Genomic DNA, 23,404 nt, shown 5'->3' with positions numbered 1-23,404 from the left:
AACTTGCCCGCCGCTGCCTCATAGTCTTTGTGAAGGAGTGTTCGCCTTCCGTCATCCAGAGCTCTGTCCGTTTCCGTGGCAGCCGAGAACCACGGTGAACGACCACTTCTCGTGCACCATTGTGCGTATTGCCACTGTGCTGGTCCATTTTTCTCCACTTTGTGGGTCAAAGGGATGTTAAAAGTCAGAGGGATCTCATCCATGTTGGTGATGTGGCTGGGTGCGGTTATCTTGTTGCGGCAGTAGGTGCGGAAGATGGCCACCCTCTCCTGGTAGTCGCTGCGCAACAGTTGTCCTTGCGCGTATGGAGAGATTCCGCCTCCTCATAAAACGAAAACACTAAGATTGCTCGATTGCCATTTTCAGCCGCATATTCGATGGCCTGCAGTTTAAAGTAAGCCTCATTCATACGCGTCTCGCTTGACCGGCACCATTTTAGGGGATCCTTATGCGTAGGTGTGCCACTAATCAATTGGCGGAGCGTTTACCGTAGTGCACCCACCAAAGGCGCACAGCAGATTTCGGAACTCAGTCCACACACAAGGCGCACCATATTATAAGGCGCACCGTCGATTTTTGAGAAAATCTGAGTGTTTTAGGTGTGCCTTATAGTCGTGAAACTACATAAAAATAGTTGAAGGGTCATGCTGCATTATTCCAAAGAGGAAATGCCTTTTTAATGGGTGTTCAACAAGACCTCAAACACACTAGTAATTGAGCAACATGTTGGTTCTCCACCAACAGGATTAATATTATGGAGTGGCTAGCCCAGTCCCCAGACCTCAAACCAAAAGAAAATGTGTGGGATAATCAAAAATGTTGCTTCTGAAACAAAACAAAATTAATTGTGGAATGTTATTTCAGTGATTTATAAATTAGCTAAATCAAGCATGTTCTGTTTACACAGTAATTATTTAACTTCATAATTAAAAATGGATACAGTGCTATTATTTCGAACAGCCAGCTTTTTTAATGTCTGTAAAATTATAAGCCTTAACATTTTTCTTAATTTGGAATACAAGGAGCACTGTTTTTGATGTATTTTCATATATGAATTCAAAACCTTTTATAAATATTTTGAGTTTAATTAACTTTTTTACACAGAGTGTTATTATTTTGAACACAAGTTCCACATACAGGAAGCATGTACTGGTTAAAAAATACACTATGACATTGTTCTGTCATATCAGTTTGGCATAGAAAAAAGGAAAAAGTATTCAATGTCAAACTGAAGACTAACAAAGATAATCCAAGTAATTGGCAGTCAGCTGAGACCTCTGTCTGCAAACATGTTAAAGCAGACGGAATGTATTACAGCCGATTTTGTAGATATATATCTGTTTGCATTTTGAGATCTGATGATGTGTGTCGGACCAAAATGCAACAAGAGAAAAAAAAGAGGTCACAGGACCTGATGGGAGTACATCTAATATAATAAAATGCAGCTAAAATATATGTCAGCCTAGTTGTTATAATAAATCTTGTTACAACCTCCTGTGAAGTCTGTCAGAATTGCTGCTATTAATGCAGAAAGAGGCTAGCATCATGGCTAGCTCTGAAGACAACCAATAAATGAGAAATTTTTGATTCGTGAATGAGGTCAGTGAATGTCCAATTACATCCCTTAGTACAATGCAAATATACAGCCATGGTGGATTAGTCTCAGAGCAGAGGTGATGTGAAGCATACAATTAGTGATGATAAGGCTGTTTACTTCTGTTGGTGTTATTTTTAATCATAATTAAACCTGGATAAAACTATTTCACAATTTACATATAAACATACTCATTTAAGAAGAACGGGAATCACCAGACCCTATCAAATCCATCCTGACACTGTACCATTGTCTTATAATATTGTGCTTTGATAATGCTTTACTTAATGATTGCTTTGATTAGCTTTACAATACAAAATAGCCCTGATTGAGCATAGTCGGCAGAGTTACACATTTAGTTCTGTGGACTGTCGAGCTCTTGGCTGGGATAGGGTGTGAAGGGTCAGGAGTCTTGCCTGAAATCGAACAACTCCATGGCATAATTCACGTGAAGTTACTGGGGCAGTTTTTGGTTCCTTCCACTTTGAGGATTGTGGCCCACAGTTAGGTGTGGCTCACTCTATCAGATAATAAGCACTTACTACCATCTAGTGGATAAGATTTTTTTTTCTGGTACTAGTAATTTTTGATTATATATTTATGCATAAATGAGCTGTTTAGTCTTGACTTGAAGGAAGAGGAGCCCGGTCCTTACCTGCACAGCCACCACAGACAGCACCTCCACTGAGATCCTGTTAAACTCATCAAAGCAGCCCCATGCCCCTGTCTGAGCAAGGCCTTTGTAAATGTTACCACAGGACTGGTGGGACAAAAAGAGACAAAGACAAATAATCAAATACCAAAAAATAAAAATGGGTCGTGGCACTTCAGAAATACATGAGCGTGTTTTTCATTTATTAGTTTACTTAATTCATGAGTCTTAGTCTTATTTCTCATGAAATGTTCTGAACAGAAGGACAAGAGGACAAAAACATTTTCCTCTAAAATCATAAAAAGTGCCTTGACAAAACACAGGTACCGTAGTTATCATTACTGTTATTGTTGATGTCTTCCAGAATGCTTTCACCATTTCTCCCCCTTTACGGTCAGTCCTCTGTGGGGGTGATGGCTGATTGACTCACTGATAAGCCCAGGCATAAATATGACTAATTACTTTGAAGATGCACTTATTGTACAGGTGACTAGCCTCTAGCTTCTCTCCAATTACAGGGCAAGGAGACTTTCTCTGGCGCAAACTGAGGGTGACTGGGATTAATTCAACACTGTAGGTGTGTGCGTGCATGTTTGGTGTTCTTTCTGGAGTGTACTTGCTCTTCTCTCAGACACTTCATCGTGGTACATAGCCAGGGGTGCACCTATACTGCAATGAAGCCAATGATAAGATTATGTTGAGGCTCCCTTTAGTACTGCAAAAACAAGTGTTTATGAGCACACAGTAAAGTGAGAAGCCGAGATCCGATAGGAAGTTTTTTAGGACAGGGTTTAGCATAGAAATAATGATCATACTTTTGCTAATCACTTCATCTTTCATTGGGGAAGCAGACAAATGATAGCTGAAAGCAGAAAAAGATGAAAAGAGGAGAGTTTAAAGTCAGACTGATGACTTTAATGAAAAATGCACAGCATATCGCTGACAAAGTCAAAGAGGAAAAGGAACATGCATACATATTACTGGATGCTGCAAAGGCACCTAAAGGATGGGCATGGGCTGTAAATCTCACCTTGTAGTCCATCTGTTCAGAACAGTTAAATACATAGACCATGATGCCCAAAGCACGGCCTAGATCTTTAGTCGTCTCAGTCTTTCCCGTTCCAGCAGGGCCTGCAGGAGCGCCACTCATGGTCAGATGAAGGGACTGGGTCAGGGTGATGTAGCATCTAAATTGGAGCAAAATCATTCCAGAAGTTTTATTGATATCATCTGAACATGAGCATTGGATTTATAGCAAAAAGTTAAAAAATAATTTCTTTTAGGTTAAGGTAAGCTCGATCAGCTAAATCACTACCAATGTTTGGCTGACAAAGTGGGAGATTGCACATCTGTCAAATCAGTATTTATCAATGGCTTATATAACCTTTCAATATCAGTGCTTGACAGAAAACAAAACCAGCAGATAAAAAAAGGCTGTAGAACCTTGCAACAAGAACCAGAACCAAATGCATCACTAGCCAGAAAGAAGAAATATTTTCACATATTTTAATGATAAAGTTATTGAAAGGCCAACAAACGTGCCACAATAGTCGTCGATGCTCTTCCTTAGGTCAAGGCCACCTGTCTTGGCTTGTGCATTTTGTGTTTTGTTGTCTTGTTTCTCTCTCTCTAGGGGGTATTGTGGATTCACTTTTGTGTTGCGTTCACTGGTGATGTTACACCTGCAGCTGGTTACAAATCAACAGTTTTCATAAGCTGCTACCTTTTGTTCACCAGCTTCTGATCGTTTCGATTGTGCGTGCGTAACACCACCCACTCTGATTTCCTATTGGCTTCATTATTGCTTCTAAATAGCAAGCAGTGGAATAATATGCTCTGTCACAGCTGTGGGTGATCCCGTCCCTGTGTCCTCGCTCACTCCGCGCACCTGTGGCAAATCAGTAATTAAGAGCCCTTATAGTTCCCTGCACTACACTGCCTCCCTGCCAGATTGTCCTCTGTGTTTCACATGACTATCCAGCGTTTTCCTGCCTGCCTGTTTTCCTGGTTCTGACCCTGCCTGTTTCTGACGACTCTGTTTTGCCTGTTCCCCGGTATATCCTGTCTGCCTTCGGTTCCTGTTAATAAAGTTGTGTTCAACCGAACTCTGGTGTCGCTCTTCGGTTCTCATCTGCTGCCTGACAATGCTCTCATACATATGCTAACTACACAGAGTGTTTGTACAATACACTACACAATCAAATCAATAGCACACATTTGTAGACACATCTATCTGTAGAAAAAACTGACACACATCCAGTATTCCCAGAAAGGAATTACCATTCGGGTAAACATCCTCAGGTAGATGGGAATGGCACTGTCAACTACAAAGCAGTAGAGTAGTCGTTTAATTAATACATCTGGGGAAAAACTAAAATGATTTCTACAATAACTGCAAACAAAGGAAAGAAAGATAAGCTCAGAGTTGGCTTCTTGGAATCAGCATTAATGTCTGAGCTGTCATCAGATATAACCTCATTAAATGATTATACAATCTGCTCCTATATGCTTTGGATTATCACATTGTCTGATTAGCCATACTGGTCATTGCTCCGCCCTGCACAACTTGTCAGGATTAGCAGTGAGCCCATCTCATATCAATAAACACTGGCAACGTAACCAATGTAAACTGATGGAGGCAATCAGGACTATATACTGCAATGACCACAGTAATTTGTCTCAATTATCAATACAGCGATGATTCTAAAGATCTGCTGCTTAATAGATAATTTATGGAAGGGAATAGTGTTAGAAAACACAAGAACAGAGGAAGCTTGGGGAAGAAAAACAGTCCCATCTGCAAACATGTTTTCATGTGGATACCAGTGCCAACCGGTTTTACAGTATAGATTTTCCCATGGCCAAAACAGAAAGTGGAATAAGGATGTGCTGGATGGGAATAATGAAAAATTCTGTTAGATAAAGGGTGCAAAGGAATTTTAAAAAGTGACTCATGAGAAACAGCCGTAAAATCATCAATCATTATTAATTTGTGTTGACTGCTTACTAAATATACATATGAGTAAAAACATTCAACATACTGTACAACTCTGAGGAACCTGGACTATCTATTGAACAAATAATAACCCCTTGAAAATACTGGTTCTATTTCTATAGATTAAGGAACATAATTTCTTTAGGCATGTGAGACATACTGTTTGAATTTGAATTTGAATGCCGGACCGGACGGCATCAGCCCACAAGTGCTGAAGAACTGCTCCAGGCAGCTGTGTGGAATACTGCAGCACCTGTTCAACCAGAGCCTTCATCTTCAGAGGATCCAGGCCAATAGCACTGACCTCCCACATTATGAAGGTCATGGAGCGGTTGGTGCTGACACACCTCAGACCTCTGGGGAGCCCCTTTCAAGACCCTCTGCAGTTTGCCTATCAACCCAAGGTGGGGGTTGATGACACAGTGATATACTTGCTACAGAGGGCTTACTCCTCCTTGGACAGACTAAACACCACAGTGTGGGTCATGTTCTTTGACTTCTCTTCTGCCTTCAACACCATCAAGCCAAGACTGCTGGGGGCTAAGTTGGAGAACATGCAGATGGATGCTTCCCTTATTTCTTGGATCGAGGACTACCTGACAAGTCGACCACAGTTTGTGAGACTGCGGAGCTGTGTGTTTGACCCCCTGATGAGCAACACAGGGGCTCCCCAGGGAACTGTGCTGTCCCCCTTTCTGTTCACCACCTACACAGCTGACTTCCAGTACCACTCTGAGACATGTCACCTCCAGAAGTACTCGGATGACACAGTCATAGTCGGATGTGTGGAGAATGGACAAGAGGATGAATACAGGGACCTTGTGGAGAGTTTTGTTAGGTGGAGCAGGGAGAACCTTCTGCAGCTCAACGTGACCAAGACAAAGGAGATGGTGGTGGATTTCAGTAAAAGCAAGTCCCCACCCTCCCCAGTCTGCATTAGTGGGAAAGATGTGGAAATAGTCCCATCTTACAGGTTCCTGGGTGTTCAGCTGGACAATAAACTGGAGTGGTCCACAAACACCGATGCTGTCTACAAGAAGGCCATGAGCAGACTCAGGTCCTTCAGTGTTTGCAGCAGGATGCTCCACATGTTTTATCAGTCTGTCACGGCTAGCACCATCTTCTTTGCTGTAGTGTGCTGGGGTGCAGGCAATAAAGCAAAGGATGCCAACAGACTCAACAAACTCATTAAAAAGGCAAGGTCTGTTGTTGGCTGTAAACTTGAAAACTTGGACGAGGTGGTGAGGGAAGTGGTGGACAATCCCTCCCACCCCCTCCATAACACAGTGGACAAACTGAGAAGCAGCTTTAGCAACAGACTCCAGCAGCCTCGCTGCTCTAAGGAACGGTACAGGAAGTCATTCCTGCTGTCCGCCATCATACTCTATAATTCATCCAAACCCAGTCAATAACAATAATTGTCTAATGTTTATGTTGTAATTTTATTTCTATTTTATTCTATATTTATGTATATATGCTTATAATGCGTATATATATTATATGTGTATGTGTGTGTATATATACATATACACACACATATATATACATGCATACACATATATATACACATACATACATATATACACACATGTATATATACACACACACACTAGAGGTAAGATCTTAAGACCGAGCCCGAGCCCGAGTCCGAGCCCGACCCAACCCGAAATTCGGGTCGGGCTTAAAATGCGTAAAATGTCAATCATTACGTTCGGGTCGGGTCGGGCCGGGCTTCTCTCTCGCTGACTTTTTTTTAATAAATATTTGTTTATAAAAATATACACTAAAACGATGTGTGGATACTAAACTAAGGAATACTTATTATAAATAAATAATTTGGATAAAACAGAGAAGGCGCTGTATGCTAATTGCTATTTAACTACTAAACAGAGCCAGACCATGCCGTGCGCACGTGAACGCCGCGGTCCCGCCCTCTTTTTAATTTTCCATCCATCCACCTGAGGGTTTATTTATTTCCCTTATTTCACAGGAATAACACGCACTTTACACCGAGGTGACCGCTCTGGACCACCTACCTCAGCGGGTCTGACTTCTCAAACAGCAGCTGGTCCAGAAACATGTATGAATGGATTCATCCGTGCGCGCAGTCTCCAGCGGAGGATTTTTAAAGTCTGTTTGTTTCCGCCTTTAGTAACGAAGACTATAGTGAACCTGCTACGCCCTGGAGGCTTTACCCCAGGTGCCCTTCCTCGCGATCTACAATTCCTCCTCCTCCTGAATCCTCACAAATAAAATATAAAATTTCGGGTTTGTTTCGGGCTCGGGCCAGCAAATCAAGTTAATTGATCGGGCTCGGGCCGGGTCGGGCTTTAATACCCGCGGGCCTGGGTCGGGTCGGGCTGGATTTTTTAGGACCGATCTTACCTCTAACACACACACAGATATATATATACACACACACACACACACACACACACACACACACACACATACATACATACATACATACACATACACACACACATATATAAGATGAAGAGCAGGAATAGCCATAAGGAGCAAATGGCCCCATGGAGGAGAAGGCTAGAGGCAAAAATCATGGCAACACGGAGAGAAGTCAGCCTCCTAACAGAGCTGAGTAGAGGCGTGAATCTAAGGACAGAGCGGCCCAAGAAGTACAACAAACTGTCCATACCTGAGGCACTGGAGACTGCTAAGCAAAGGCTCACAGCCCTGGCTACCCGACTAAAGCGGTAAACAAGGGAAGTAGAGGAAAGGAGAATAAACAGGGTGTTCTCCACTACCCCAGCAAAGGTCTACTCTCAATGGCAGGGCAACAGGATGACAACAGACCCCCCCAGGGCTGAGACGTAACAATACTGGAAGAGTATCTGGGAGAAAGAGGCAACGCATAACACTAATGCCCAATTGCTGCAAGACCTACAGCCAACTCCCAGAACAAGACCCAGTAGTCATCACCTTAGCAGACATCCAAACAAGAGTGTCCAAAATGAAGAGCTGGACAGCACCAGGGCCCGATAAGACTGGACTGTAGGATGCGGCACACCAGCCTGTGCACTGCCTGGATTGATTACAAGAAAGCCTATGACTCAATGCCGCACACATGGATACTAGAGTGCTTAAAGCTGTATAACATCAACAGGACACTAAGAGAGTTCATCCAGAACTCCATGAAGCTGTGGAACACGACTCTGGAGGCCAACTCAAAGCCAATTGCGCAGGTGAGCATCAGATGTGGCATATATCAAGGAGATGCTCTGTCCCCCCTGCTGTTCTGCATAGGCCTAAACCCCCTCAGCCAGATCATCACCAAGAGTGGCTATGGGTACCAGTTCTGAAGTGGAACAACCGTCAGCCACCTCCTCTACATGGACAACATCAAGCTGTATGCCAAGAACGAGCGTGACATCGATCTACAGCAAAGACATCGGGATGTCATTCGGGCTAGACAAATGTGGGCGGACGATATCTAGAAGGGGAAAGGTGATCGCAACTGACGGGGTTGAACTACCTGAAGGGAACATCACAGATGTGCAGGACAGTTACAAATACCTGGGGATCCCACAGGCAAATGGTAACCATGAGGAGGCAGCTAGGAGGTCAACCACAGCCAAATACCTGCAGAGGTTAAGACAGGTCCTGAAAAGTCAGCTGAATGGTAAGCACAAGATCCAGGCCATAAACACCTACGCCCTGCCAGTAATCAGATACCCTGCTGGCATAATACCCTGGCCACTGGAAGAGATACAAGCCACTGACATCAAGACAAGGAAGCTCCTCACCATGCACGGAGGGTTTCATCCTAAGTCCAGTGTCCTGAGTCTGTACACAAAGCGAAAGGAAGGGGGCCGAGGACTAGTAAGTGTCCGAACTACTGTCCAGGAGGAAACAACAAGCCTCCAAGAATACAGCAAGAAGATGATCGGGACACTAGGGGCAGTAACACCCAACCTGAGTAGATGGCTCCAACAGATACCAGGAACCACACCAGAGATCTCTGTCCAGAAGAGCAAAGTCCTAGGAACAGCTAAGATCCTGCGCAGAACCCTCAGACTCCCAGGCCTCTGGTAGAGGACCCGAGTCTGAAGGAAGGAGGCACCCCAGGAGGGCGAGGAAGAGATTTTTTTTAAAAATATATATATACAGTATATATGCTGTATATATGCTTATAACGTTCTAATCTTATTTGTATTTATTTATTCTATTTCTATACTTTGTAAATACAAAACCTACACTACAGTTATATTAATCCACTTTAGGCTGCTACTACAATTCAATTTCCCTACGGGGATGAATAAAGTACATCATGAATCTTAAGTCTTGAATTTGAAAATAAGCCAAATGATTTGTTTGCTCATCTTGCAAAAAATTCTCTCCATAAAGCTTTTATTTCTGCAATATTTGATGAAGATTACATTTATTAAACAAACAATACAAAGATCAAATAATTACTAAAATTTATTTTAGATGGCTTACAGATCTCCAACTAACAGATGAATTAGCTTAAAACTTGGAAGGCCCTGATACAGTAACAGAAATTCATATAGCAATATCCTCACTCCAGTCAGGTAAAAGTCCAGAGACTTATGGATTCTGTGTACAGTTTTATAAAAAAAAAAAGATGTTCGTATTCAACAAAAATATTGAAGAGAATGAACTCCAAAATCTATGTACTTAGATATATTATAGTTATCTCCAACAAAGTAAAAGATTTAGAATTACGTGCTTTTTATCGCCCAATTATCCTACTTGAAGTGGACGTTAAAAGTATCGTATTTTCACGACTATAAGGCGCACCTAAAACACTGAGATTTTCTCAAAAATCGACGGTGTGCCTTATAATATGGTGTGCCTTGTGTGTGGACTGAGTTCCAAAATCTGCTGTGCGCCTTTGGTGGGTGCACTACGGTAAACGCTTTGCCAATCGATGAGCGGCACACCTACGCGTAAGGATCCCCTAAAATGGCGCCGGTCAAGCGAGACGCGTACGAATGAGGCTTACTTTAAACTGCAGGACATCGAATATGTAATAATATATGCGCGAGGACAACTGTTGCGCAGCGGCTGCCCGCGGATTACCAGGAGAGGGTGGCCATCTTCCGCACCTACTGCCGTGACAAGATAACCGCACCCAGCCACATCACCAACATGGATGAGATCCCTCTGACTTTTGACATCCCTTTGACCCACAAAGTGGAGAAAAAGGGACCAGCATGGTGGCGATATGCACAAAGGGGCACGAGAAGTGGTCGTTCACCGTGGTTCTCGGCTGCCACGGAAACGGACAGAGCTCTGGATGACGGAAGGCGAACACTCCTTCACAAAGACTATGAGGCAGCGGCGGGCAAGTTATGCCACGATATGTGGGTGGATTGTAGACGCCTGGGCTATGATACCGTCTTCATGGATTGTAAGAGCTTTCACAAAATCCGGAACCGGTCGGTGAGTCCGATTGAGATGAAGAGAGGAATTCGGGATGTTGGACATTGAAATAGTGCAGCTGTTTAGTTCAGATACAGAAGAGGAAAATTTGATGGTTTTGTGGCGGAAGAATGAATATTTTGTTCAATAAATGTGTCGAAACTCACTGTTTTACTTCCGTTGTCATTTTATATTAATAATACGGTGCGCCTTATGTATGTTTTAAATCCAGAAATAGCACCTATAACTGAGACTGCGCCTTTTAATACAGTGCGCCTTATGGTCGTGAAAATACGGTACTCGCCAGCCCAGCTATAGTTATAGAGCCATTAGCAATTGCTTTTTGACCTCCAATAGTAAAGGAATGGTGATAGGAACAACATAGCACAACTTCAACTTTGCACGAATAATATCCTCTGATCCTTAACAGACCCACAAAATTCAATACATGCACTAATCAACTGTGTGACAGAGTTTGATTAAGTTTCTGGATACAAGGTTAATTTCACAAACGCTGAAATCATGCTTCTTAGGTTTGATCCTAAATTTATATAGCCCTTTCCTTGGCACCAGATGGATTCACATATCTGGGGATTAAAATAACACCTAAACCTAAAATTAAATTATCCAAACTGTCCAAAATGTAAGATTCTTCTGGGGACAAGATTTCACTGCCTCTGGGAATGCGAAAAGATTCAACGGTGATTGCTGTCGTTAGTGTGATAATGAAGCGGCAACTGCAGCCTAACCCAGTATTATGTCTATTGGCATGTAATCATTACGATCACTCAAGAACACTGTTCATTTTCTGCTTATGTTGGGCCGAAAGCCTGTTATAACTACCATAATTTCCGGAGTATAAGCCGCTACTTTTTTCCTACACTTTAAACACTGCGGCTTATTCTACGATGCGGCTTATTTATGTATTTTTTCTATCGGCCGCTAGGGGCGCTCAAACAGAAAAGGTAAGAGAGACAGGTGGAATATATGTGTCAAGGAAGACGCAAGTTTAACGTAACTTCGCGCTTTGTCTATGAATAAAATTAGCATAAACAGACCCTCATCATGGAAAATGCAAGAAGAAATTTTACCGGTATGTTTTTTTAACCAGCCCTGTTGGTGCTGTGCTACCGTGTTGCTGTTATGTTATGTTACTGCCGCGTCTGAGTGACTTTTACCGGTATGTTTTTTTAACCAGCCCTGTTAGTGCTGTGTTACTGCTGTATTGCTGCTGTGTTACTGCCGCGTCACAGGCACTGTTTGAAAAGAAAAGCAAAGGTAGTGTAGCGTGTTGGGGAGGGTCAGTGTGGGAATTTCCCAGCAGGCTTTGTGGCAGTGTGTCTGTGGGTTCAGGTTGGTGTTACCCTTGTTTTTGTTCGTTGTAAATGTTATCTTTTGCAACTTTCAATGTTAGTGTTCTATTTATTGAGTTCTGGTTGTTGATGTATTTAATTACTGTTTTAATTACTATTTGCACCTGCACACCATAAGCCAGGTTATGTGTGTGATTGAAGATCTCCCTTCATTGACGTGTCTTCCTTTCAGTGTTTAATAAAGTAGCTGGCAGAAGTCTGTGTCTGAGTTCTTCCACGACCTATGTTTCAATGCGGCTTATAGACAGGTGCGGCTTGTATAAGTACAAAATGGGTGGGAGAGAAAACTCCTCAATAACTACTGCAATTCAGCTCCAATGTTGTAACTATGGTGTCGGGTTGGTAAGTTGATGCTGAGAAATGTGTTTAAAAAAAATCATTATAGGGTAATGTAATATAAAAAAAAGTCTAGAATGTCACCACACTGCTGTTTTGTGTCTATATGAAAATTGTGTAGCCTTAGCAGAGCTCAGAACAATAAAGTTCAAATTAGTTTAAATAATTTGAGGATGATTCCTTAAAATGATCAGAGCTTCCATCAGGCCTACAATTAAGATGAGAAGTGGTTTGTCCAGCAGACATTCTGGAATAGTTAATGTAGATTGTATCTTTTGTTTGTGTTATTTGTAAATCTTTTCCAAATTGTGACTAAAACAGAAGAAAAACATTATAAATCCCAGTGTTTTGTTTTTTTACGTTTTGCTTCATTCTTCTTTTAATGTCATTTCATTTGCAGCTATGGTGTTTTAAAATGCATTTACAACATAAATCATTGACCTTTTTGTAGCTGCAAATAAGTTGGGGGTGATTAAAAAAAAGATGTTTTGGGCTGTTTTCAAAAGTCAAGGATTAAAGGATTTATCACCCAGTGCATTGGTACACCATTCATTGTGGAAATGAAAGCCAGTTGCAAACTGTGCGTGTCACAGCAAGGGCATGCACCAGATGGTGAGGTCTTGCTGCATTGCTGCTGATCAGCCCATCAAAGCCCATTGGTTTTGTTTGTTCAGGCTTCAAAGGGAACATTGGTCAGTTCGGAAAACCACACAGGCAAATGCTGCAAACTGCCCAAGAGTTCTGGGAAGCAGCATCTTTGTCTATTTTCAAATGTATCAAAAATCCCATATAGACCTGTGCATGTGAACAAACAAGCTTGAGGCAAAGTGTCTGCACTGTTTTGAAAGTTTTGCTTTTTATGACGTAGAGGATTGCTAAATGTTGTTTTTAAAAATGTGTTTGAGATACATTAGCAGTAATTCATGGCATTTGGAGGATGAAGTCTAGTTTAGCCTTCAGAAGATGAAGTCTACAAACCTGTCTGTGAGAGGAGTGATGACTAATCGTGGTGTGTTTCCCAGGTACTCATAGGAGTAGAGGAATTGTGCATCACAAATGTTGGCAAAACAGTGTTTCTTCTTGTCATCCCATCGGTGTCTCAGCTGAGAGAGCCACAGAAATGCTTGAGAATTCTCCACCTAAGGTGCAATAAATTACAGCCATGAGTAATCAATGCTTTTCCACTTTCTGATTACTATAATGACCTACTATTCTCCATTGTATTAAGCGTATTCACTGCGTAGAGTCAGCATGTGAATAAAATGAAGTGTGCCTCATCATGTCATCAAGCTAATATGGTTCACCTTCTGAGCGATCATCTTCGCTATGATGTCTCTGGCATGGACGTCAATGGTGCAGATGGTCATGATCTTTTGCCGATCACCCTGTGTGAGCTGTCCAATCAGCATGGAGATGAGGGTGTTAAGCTGGGACACCTGTTTCCTATAGTACTCCTTGAGAGCATTATCATAGCCCTCTTCCATGCGGGCAAAGGCAATATTTACATCGGAAGTCCACCAGATCTGAGTGCACGTCAGTGCCACCTGGAGCAACAGATGAGAAATTACATAGTCAGGCTCTTACTAGAAACAACCAATCAGAATAATGTAAATGTAAAGGAAATAAACTAGGTCCTGAATTGTTGCTACATGTTTATGCAACAAACCTCGGGAAGGGGGGGGCTTCTCTGTCACTTCCAAAATTATTGCATTTCAGGGTTGTTTGGTATTTAATAACCATAGAATTTTAAGAATATTGTCATTTATGTATTTTTTCCTTGAAGGAAAACACCCAGCTGATACTTTTCAGAGACATATTATTCTTATCAGAAAGGATATCCTCTCTCTTTCCATCTCTACCTGTCACACCCATCAGATATGATTCAAGACTGAATATGCCCTCCAAACCACTACAGAAAATTACTTCAATTTACTTACAAATGATTATTCAGACTCTTTCCATTCAGATATCGTATTTAATTATAGATGTTCAATTTTGTCACATTATTGGACCACAAATGTACAGACTCATAGAAGAAATGTGTTTTGATTGCAGTTTGTAATGCACACATTTGAGAAGGGATCATGAAGACAAACAAAGGAGAACTGCAAACTGAACCTTATTATGTATTTATGTCACACTATTTGAATCTGTCACTCTCTGTCTGGACAACTGTAAAAGATTATCAGAGACAAAAAATGGAACAATTCAATAATCAAAGTACTCTAATCTCAGCAGATTGCAGAAAGGTGTTTAAGTTCAGTCAAGTTCAAGTTGACCAATAACATCAGTGTTCTGGGAAATTACAGGACTATCTCAACATGATTTATTTTTCTAATTTCTTTGTTGACTGTGCTGTTGTTTTTAAGTTATTTAAATGTAATAAGGTTTGTCACAATTAATGTAATAACAGATTAATCCATCATTATGGTTCATCTGGTTAAAAAAGTTTAAATAACCGATCTGTAGAGGAGAATGACTGGCCAGCCCTGGTAACACATTTTGGGCAATTTGTCCAAGGAGAGTAACCATGATGCATGTGCAAATAGGCATTTGGTCTAGTAGTGAGAGGCAGAAGAAACTGTTCCAAAAAACCCCATGATGGAACAGTCAACCATCATACAGTACTATACACACTCTGCAGGAAGGTGTTTTCTTTTCACTGAGGCATTTCTAGCGTAAATAAAACATTAACGCGAAGCATGTTTTTGTCAGGTTTCTGCTAGCACTTCTGCTAATGTGTCACCCAGATTGTGACAAATCACCCTTTCTTATTCCTAGAGTCTGTCTGCTTATGCAAAATACAATGCAATTAATATTTAATCATGAAAATTAAAGTAGTCCACAGCAATCCTTTGATTAATCTGATTAAATGTTTTACATTTTTTGAAAGCACTAAATGCAAGTTAAAGTAATTCCCTGTTTGTTCGGTTGGATCCTACCTGTGGATGGCCTTATGGCTACTTGGAATTAACTGAATATTAAAGTAATATTTGAGTTTCGTTACATGCATGTTTTACAATTTTTTAGTTTAACAGAGCTCTGAGCAGCAATAGTATGACTCTAGTGAGGTGAATTTATCCATGATAAATATTTGTGAAATCACTGTTTTCACCAGGACTATTCAGCAATCTCAAAGAAATCCCTGCACTCATCTGTTCCTGCAAGTTCTCCTCCACTGGCAGAGTATGTCTGCTGGGCAGTACCGGTAGTTGATTTTGAATGAGCTGCTGCAGTGGAAACTCTGAGCGTACACAGGCAGAATACTGATTCTTACGCTGCTCTCACATTTAATATCAATTCCAGCCTGCGCATTTGTTCTGCTGATAGTTCATTTTGAAATATCTTTAAACAATCAAAGACCACATTTGACAGAATTTAGGAAAACTTCAAACTAGCACCTGAGATAATGACATAGAGGATGTTCTAATTGCAATCATCTGGAAACGTGACATCCAATGAGAGTAAAGGAATAGGCAGAAGACTGCAATCTGTAACTTTTCAAGCGTGATAAGGATGTAGAAGCAGCGTGACTACCGATCTCCTTCCCATTCTGCTTCATAGCTCCACACTGGGTAACAACTGCATAGCACTCTAATTCTTGACTTTTGTCTGCTTTGTACATATAATTTCCTTATAAATGTTTGGCCTCATTTATAGCAGAAAGACCAGTTTATGGCAATCTATCAGTTAAGTTGTTGGTCATGATTTAGACTCATTAATTGATGTTTAGGGGAAGGGGCTGCTCCTTTATATATCTATGATTCTGGGAAGGGAATAATTAAGGAAATCAAAAAGACCTGGAAAACAGAAGAAAAATTAAATCCTGAGAGAATTCCCCAAATATTTAAGTAGTGAGAACATTAGACTCTGTTTTTCAGATGTTTCTTCATATGTGTGAGTCCTTTAAAAAATTGGCAAACCCGATAACGTTGATTCAGTCATTTTTGTTGCAATTTCTGATCAAATTCATGCCCTTGTAAGCACTCACACTGAACTTTGCATTTTCATGAAAGAATGTCTGCAATACTGGCTCCATTCTCTGTAATGGCTGGGGATGAGACCGTCCCAGTGTTGCTAGTTAAATTCATAATAGCTGAGTCAGTTTACCTGAGCTGGATAGTCAAACAGCCACTGTTCCCTGGGTTTGTCTTCATAAGCTAGGACTGCCTCGGTCATCTCATCTCGCACTGTGGAGCGCATGGTGTCCAGAAGACGGGTCAACCACACCTCCACCTTACACACGTAAAAACACAACACACATAAAGATGAGCCTCAGAATACAAATGAAAAACAGGACTATATAGATCCTCTCCTGGGCTACCACCTTATCGTGGTGGAGGGGTTTGCGTGTCCCAATGACCCTAGGAGCTCCGTTGTCTGGGGCTTTATGCCCCTGGTAGGGCCACCCATGGCAAACAGGTCCTAGGTGAGGGACCAGTCAAAGCATAGCCCAGGACCCCCTAATGACAATTAACAACATTGGTTCTAAGTTTCCCTTGCCCGGATGCAGGTCACCAGGGCCCCCTCCTGGAGCCAGGCCTGGGGGCGGGGTACGTTGGCGTGCGCCTGGTGGCCGGACCTTTGCCCATGGAGTCCGGCCGGGCACAGCCCAAAGAGGCAACATGGGATCCCCTTCCCGTGGGCTCACCACCTGCAGGAGGGGCTAAGGAAGTCGGGTGCATTGTGTATTGGGTAGCGGCTAAAGGCAGAGACCTTGGCGGTCTGATCCCCGGCTGCAGAAACTGGCTCTAGGGACATGGAATGTCACCTCTCTAATGGGAAAGGAGCCTGAGCTGGTGCGCGAGGTTGAGAAGTTCCGACTAGATATAGTCGGCCTCACCTCGACGCATAGCAAGGGCTCTGGAACCAGTCTTCTCGAGAGGGGTTGGACTCTCTACCACTCTGGAGTTGCCAATGGTGAGAGGCAACGGGTAGGGGTGGCAATTCTCGTTGCTTCCCAGCTCAGTGGCTGTATATTGGAGTTTACGCCGGTGGATGAGAGGGTAGCCTTCCTTCGCCTTCGGGTGGGGGTACGGATCCTGACTGTTGTTTGTGCCTATGGCCCAAACAGCAGTTCAGCATATCCACCCTTTTTGGAGTCCTTAGAGGGAGTGCTGGAGAGTGCTCCTTCTGGGGGCTCCCTCGTCCTCCTTGGTGACTTCAATGCTCACATTGGCAACGACAGTGAGACCTGGAGAGGTGTGATTGGGAAGAATGGCCCCCCTGATCTGAACCCGAGTGGTGTTTTGTTATTGGACTTCTGTGCTCGTCTCAGATTGTCCATAACAAACACCTTGTTGAGGCATAAAGGAGTCCACATGTGCACTTGGCACCAGGATGCCTTAGGCCACAGATCGATGATCGACTTTGTGGCCGTGTCATCAGATTTGTGGCCGCATGTTCTGGACACTTGGGTAAAGAGAGGGGCAGAGCTGTCAGCTGATCACCACCTGGTGGTGAGTTGGCTCCGATGGTGTGGAAGGATGCCAGACAGACCCGTATTGTGGGGGTCTGCTGGGAATGCCTGGCAGAGTCTCCTGTCAGAAGGAGCTTAAACTCACACCTCCAGAAGAGCTTTGACCATATGCCGGGGGAGGCGGGGAGTCAGAGTGGACCATGTTCCGTGCCTCCATTGTTGAGGCGGCTGACCGGTGCTGTGGCCGCAAGGTGGTTGGTGCTTGTCGTGGTGGCAATGCCTGAACCCGCTGATGTCCACCAGCGGTGAGATATGCCGTCAGGCTGAAGAAGGAGTCGTATCGGGCCTTACTGGCTTGTGGGACTCCTGAGGCAGCAGATAGCTACCGGCAGGCCAAGCGGAGTGCAGCTACGCCGGTTGCCGAGGCAAAGACCCGGGCATGGGAAAAGTTCGGTGAGGCCATCGAGAACGACTTCCGGACGGCTTCGAAAAGGTTCTGGAAGGCTTCAAAAAGGTTCCGGACGGCTTCTAAAAAGGTTCTGGACCACCATCCGTCGTCTGAGGAAGGGGAAGCAGTGCACTGTCAACACTGTGTATAGTGGCGATGGTATGCTGCTGACCCCAATTCGGAATGTTGTGGATCGGTGGAAGGAATACTTCAAAGACCTCCGTAATTCCACCAACGCGCCTTCCAGTGAGGGAGAAGGGCATGGGGACCTGGGGACAGGCTCTTGGATCTCCGGGGCTGAAGTTGCCAAGGTAGTCAAAAAAGTCCTCGGTGGCAAGGCCCCGGGGGTGGATGAGATTCACCCAGAGTTTCTTAAGGCTCTGGATGTTGTAGGGCTGTTGTGGTTGACTTGACTCTGCAACATCGCAAGGACATCGGGGCGGTGCCGCTGGATTGGCAGACTGGGGTGGTAGTCCCTCTTTTTAAGAAGGGGGACCGGAGGGTGTGTTCCAACTATAGGGGGACACACTCCTCAGCCTCCCTGGTAAGGTCTATTCAGGGGTACTAGAGAGGAGGGTCCACCAGATAGTCGAACCTCGGATTCAGGAGGAGCAATGTGGTTTTCGTCCTGGGCGTGGAACGGTGGACCAGCTCTACAACCTCAGCAGGGTCTTCGAGGTTGGGAATTTGCCCAATCAGTCCATATGTGTTTTGTGGACTTGGAGAAGGCATTCGACCGTGTCCCTCAGGGGGTCCTCCGAGAGTATGGGGTGTCGGGCCCCCTGATACAGGCCGTCCACTCCCTGTATGATCAGTGTCAGAGTTTGGTCCGCATTGCTGGCAGTAAGTCGAACTCATTTCCAGTGAGGGTTGGTCTTCGCCAGGGCTGCCCTTTGTCACCGATTCTGTTCATAACCTTTATGGACAGAATTTCTAGGTGCAGTCATGGTGTTGAGGGGGTCCGGTTTGGTGACCTCAAGATCGGGTCTCTGCTTTTTGCAGATGATGTGGTCCTGTTGGCATCATCGGCCCGTGACCTCCAACGATCACTGGATTGGTTCACCGCCGCGTGTGAAGCGGCTGGGATGAAAATCAGCACCTCCAAATCTGAGGCCATGGTTCTCAACCGGAAAAAGGTGGAGTGCCTTCTCCGGGTCAAGGAGGAGATCCTGCCCCAAGTGGAGGAGTTCAAGTACCTCGGGGTCTTGTTCACGTGTGAGGGAAGAATAGAGCAGGAGATCGACAGGCGGATCGGTGTGGCGTCGGCAGTAATGCGGACTCTGCACCGGTACGTTGTGGTGAAGAGAGAGCTGAGCCAAAAGGCGAAGCTCTCGATTTACCGGTCGATCGTCGTTTCTACCCTCACGAGCTTTGGGTAATGAACGAAAGAACAAGATCACGGGTACAAGCGGCCGAAATGAGCTTCCTCCATAGGGTGGCTGGGCTCTTCCTTAGAGATAGGATGAGAAGCTCTGCCATCCGGGAGGAGCTTGGAGTGGAGCCGCTGCTCCTACGCGTTGAGAGGAGCCAGATGAGGTGGCTTGGGCATCTAGTTAGGATGCCCCCTGGACGCCTCCTTGGTGAGGTGTTCAGGGCATGTCCCTCCAGTAGGAGGCCCCCGGGAAGACCCAGGACACGATGGAGAGACTATGTCTCTCGACTGGTGTGGGAACGCCTGGGGATCCCCCCGGACAAGCTGGAAGAAGTAGCTGGGGAGAGGGAAGTCTGGGCCTCTCTGCTTAGGCTGCTGCCCCCGCGACCCAACCCCGGATAAGCGGTAGAGGATGGATGGATGGATGGATGGATGGATGGATGGATGGATGGATGGATGGATGGATGGATGGACGGACAGACGGATGGACTATATAGATATGAGCATGAATGGGTTCCCTTATCAACAGACGCTAATGAGGTTATTAATAAGGGTAAAAGTAAAAAAAGGAGTCTGGCTAATATTATGGAATATAATGGAAAATGAATGAATTTGTAGACTTAGATTTTCAAAATCCTGGGCGGTAACAGAATTTCAATTTAATTTGTTGATATGATTATTGGACGGTGAAAATTATTGAGAATTGCCTTATATAGCTGTCAGATTCGTTTAGACACAAGGCATGTGTCATTTTTGCATTGAATGTGTCCCTACGCTAAATATTTACAGCAAGTTCAATTATGTGAGACATTACACAATCAAACTATTGATATTAATTAATTAGGTTGCTAGGATTTAATTTACAAATCCTTTTAGAACCATTTAAATTAAGATCTTTTTTTTTTTTTTTATAGTTGACCTACAATTGGGGTCACTACGAGCCCAATCTGTACTCTAAAGAAGTGAATATGCCCCTTAAAGATCACAAGCTCACTTACCTGTCCGGTGCATTCACAGCAATGGCTAAATGGAACATACTCTTCCTCTTTGCTGTACATCCCCAGACCAGTCTTGGAAGGATTCCCCTCTTCGTCTGTCTCAAATCGCATCTCAGCTATGTTGTCAAATAGCTTTGACAAATGTTTCTGGACCTGTGAAAACAAACGGGCACTTTTAACGTGAGGGGGCTGGGGATACACTGTGCAAACAAATAATGTTTAATTACTCTTTTTCAGAAGGATAGAACCCACATTTTGCAAAACCCTGCTAACTTCCTCTTAAAGAGATTTAGTGGCAAGTTGTGCATAACAGTGATTCCATTCAGTGAGGCGATGCATAGGAAAGCATCCTTATGATGGAGCTGGGAGAATTGCAAAACTGTGAGAGACAGCCCCCCTGAGTGGACGATGGGAATTCTGCAGAATCAGAGCTTCACTAATAAGTGGACAAATTGTACAATCAAGTAGCTGAAAAAACAAATCTGTAACATATTTTCAATTACTAAACAAACATATTTAAGCTATTAATGCCCAGTATAAATTAGCATAGCCACCTGCTGTGGGTTGGTTCCATTAGAAAGGATGTCCAAGAGATCAGCGGAAGAGACAAAGTAAAACCTGGGGAAAGCCAGACGCTTGGTGTCCAGATATTCTCTCAGAGCTTTTTCACACAGAGATAGCCTGCAGAAGAATACAAGGTATAGGAAATTTGTGCGAATCATACAAACTCTTTGAAAATGATGATGGCTGATAATGGCTCACCTGCTCTGGATGCCTTCCAGTTTACTAAACAGACCAGGTGTAATGGTGGATTCCACCACATTGGGGGTCTGATAAGCAGCATATGCGAGCACTTTGAAATCAGCATCAATCCCTTCGAAGCGTTTGGTGTCCTGCAAATTATTTTAGCAGAAATTCGCGTCAAAGTGTTACGTTTCCAGAAAGAGACAGAAAGGGGGTAAACGGGTTGAATAAGAGACATGTAAGTTTACATACAGCCATAACATTACAGTAGGAATAAAGACTGTTTAAATAACCTCTGAAACTGAGTTTTGACCAGTTCCAAAAATGAGAAGATAATTTAACAATGGTTAAAACAGTCTTTCATATTGATCAAAATCTTCCCATAAATAAGCAGGAACATTTTTAATTGCCTAGTGTTGACACGCGGTAACGTCACAACACCCACACAGTTGTAATCAGCTGTGCGCGATCAATTCAGTGCATCACCTCAGGCATCTGGGAGCAGATGTCCTCGGAGCCAATAAAAATGCTTTCCAGGTGGGTCCATGTACGCTGCACCTCGAACCAGATGGAAATGACAGTGTCGACCACAGATAGCCTGTTCTGCCATGAAGACACCTCATCCAGGAAGTGGGCCACATATTTGGATGATATGAGGTTCTGCAGCTGCACCTGGTTATCCTCCAGTATCTCCATCAGCTCCTCATCCATGCACAGCAGTGGCACCTGCGTCCGGTGGTGCAGCTCGTACTGAAACTGCCTCCCTGTGTGAAATCAATACCAGGAGTCATTATTGATGCCGCCAGAATGTAAAAAAGCAGAAGGGAAAGTTTAAAGTTGTTGAGTCCCCATATTTTATTTTAAATATATAGTAAACTGAATTATTTTCACAACGAGCAGATTACTAATGATGAAATGTTATACTAATATGGATGTTGGCTTTCAATTGGCCAATGAAAAAGGTTTCCATGACTTCCTGCCAGACTCCTTTACCTCTCCATGTTGAGTTGAGCTCAGAGAGGACTTTCTCCATCCCCATCTCTTTTACAGCCTTGTCCACAATCCCCTTCACGTCTTCTTCAAAGCAGTGAAGGTTCAGCTGCAGAAGGTCAGCCAGGGAAATCTCCTGCATAAAAAATAAAATAAAAATTTGGCCCTGCAATTTTTCTGATATTATTAGAAGCATTTAACTATAGAACATTGAGTGTGATTACAGGTTTTAGCTTAAGGCAAGTATGAGGTGGTCAAAACCAGCCATTAAAATCAAAACACATAGTGACTGGGTCACAGAAATACAACATAGTGACATTGATAAAGACCGTGGCCTAGTTTGCAATCCTGATTTCACATAAGCTGCCATACTTTGGAATTTTAAAGAATTCTAGTTCTCCACACACAATGGTCTATTAATTTTCTAAAGCGTATCACAAACAGGTGAAAATCAGCTCATTCCTGCCAATTATCTTTTTCAGAGAATACATTTCTTATCCAGTTATAGAAGGAATGTTCAGAGAAGAAATAACTAAAGCAGAATGAATCCAAAATTATGGAATAGAAACAGTTTGTCGAACTACCTGTTTGTCCAATCAGTTTATTAAATTAAAGCGCTATCCTGTGATTGTGTAAGAATATGATCCCTGCAACAGCTGCTGAATAATTTATCTAACTAAGCATGCAAAAGCAGCAGTTCCTTGTGGAGACATGGAACATGATTTTGCCCAGAATGATTCCATTCCCACTATTGATTTTTTTTTTCATACTTGTTGGATTTATGTCATTGTTAAGGAACGTTAAAAATGTTCAGCAAGACTACTGACTCTGGACACAGGGACTACAAGTGTATTGCATGTATACATACAATATATCAGGAATAAAGCAGAAACCTTATCCATTGTGAAGTGAACACCAGTAGCAGCCATTAGCTGATGCCAGTGTCGGTCTCGTATGGCCGGATTTTGGAGCTCAGTTATGGCCCGCAGGGATGTGAGAAGGTTCCTTACTTTACTGTCCAAACCAGTAAAAGCTTCCCATGCTCTGACCTGACATAGAAACAGGCCAGGAATAAGTATA

General features: G+C 43.3%; 1 protein-coding gene across 6 annotated transcripts in view; it reads right to left on the bottom strand.

Annotated features, from left to right (window-relative positions):
* LOC130538166 (dynein axonemal heavy chain 9-like) overlaps positions 1-23,404 on the bottom strand; it is a 152,975-nt gene that overhangs the window by 99,964 nt on the left and 29,607 nt on the right. For all 6 annotated transcript variants that reach the window (XM_057055548.1, XM_057055538.1, XM_057055563.1 and 3 more), the window contains exons 24-34: positions 23,218-23,373; positions 22,328-22,460; positions 21,821-22,098; positions 21,353-21,483; positions 21,145-21,271; positions 20,591-20,743; positions 16,464-16,589; positions 13,658-13,897; positions 13,332-13,492; positions 3,277-3,433; positions 2,250-2,354 (exon numbers count right to left, since the gene is read on the bottom strand). In XM_057055548.1, the coding sequence (XP_056911528.1) occupies positions 2,250-2,354; positions 3,277-3,433; positions 13,332-13,492; positions 13,658-13,897; positions 16,464-16,589; positions 20,591-20,743; positions 21,145-21,271; positions 21,353-21,483; positions 21,821-22,098; positions 22,328-22,460; positions 23,218-23,373 (1,767 nt within the window). The remainder of the gene's footprint in view (positions 1-2,249; positions 2,355-3,276; positions 3,434-13,331; positions 13,493-13,657; positions 13,898-16,463; positions 16,590-20,590; positions 20,744-21,144; positions 21,272-21,352; positions 21,484-21,820; positions 22,099-22,327; positions 22,461-23,217; positions 23,374-23,404) is intronic.

The sequence above is a fragment of the Takifugu flavidus genome, chromosome 1 (genome assembly GCF_003711565.1).
Source record: "Takifugu flavidus isolate HTHZ2018 chromosome 1, ASM371156v2, whole genome shotgun sequence".
Classification (NCBI taxonomy): domain Eukaryota; kingdom Metazoa; phylum Chordata; class Actinopteri; order Tetraodontiformes; family Tetraodontidae; genus Takifugu; species Takifugu flavidus.
The sequence above is the reverse complement of the archived record's forward strand: the minus strand, read 5'-3'. Positions and strand labels throughout refer to the sequence as shown.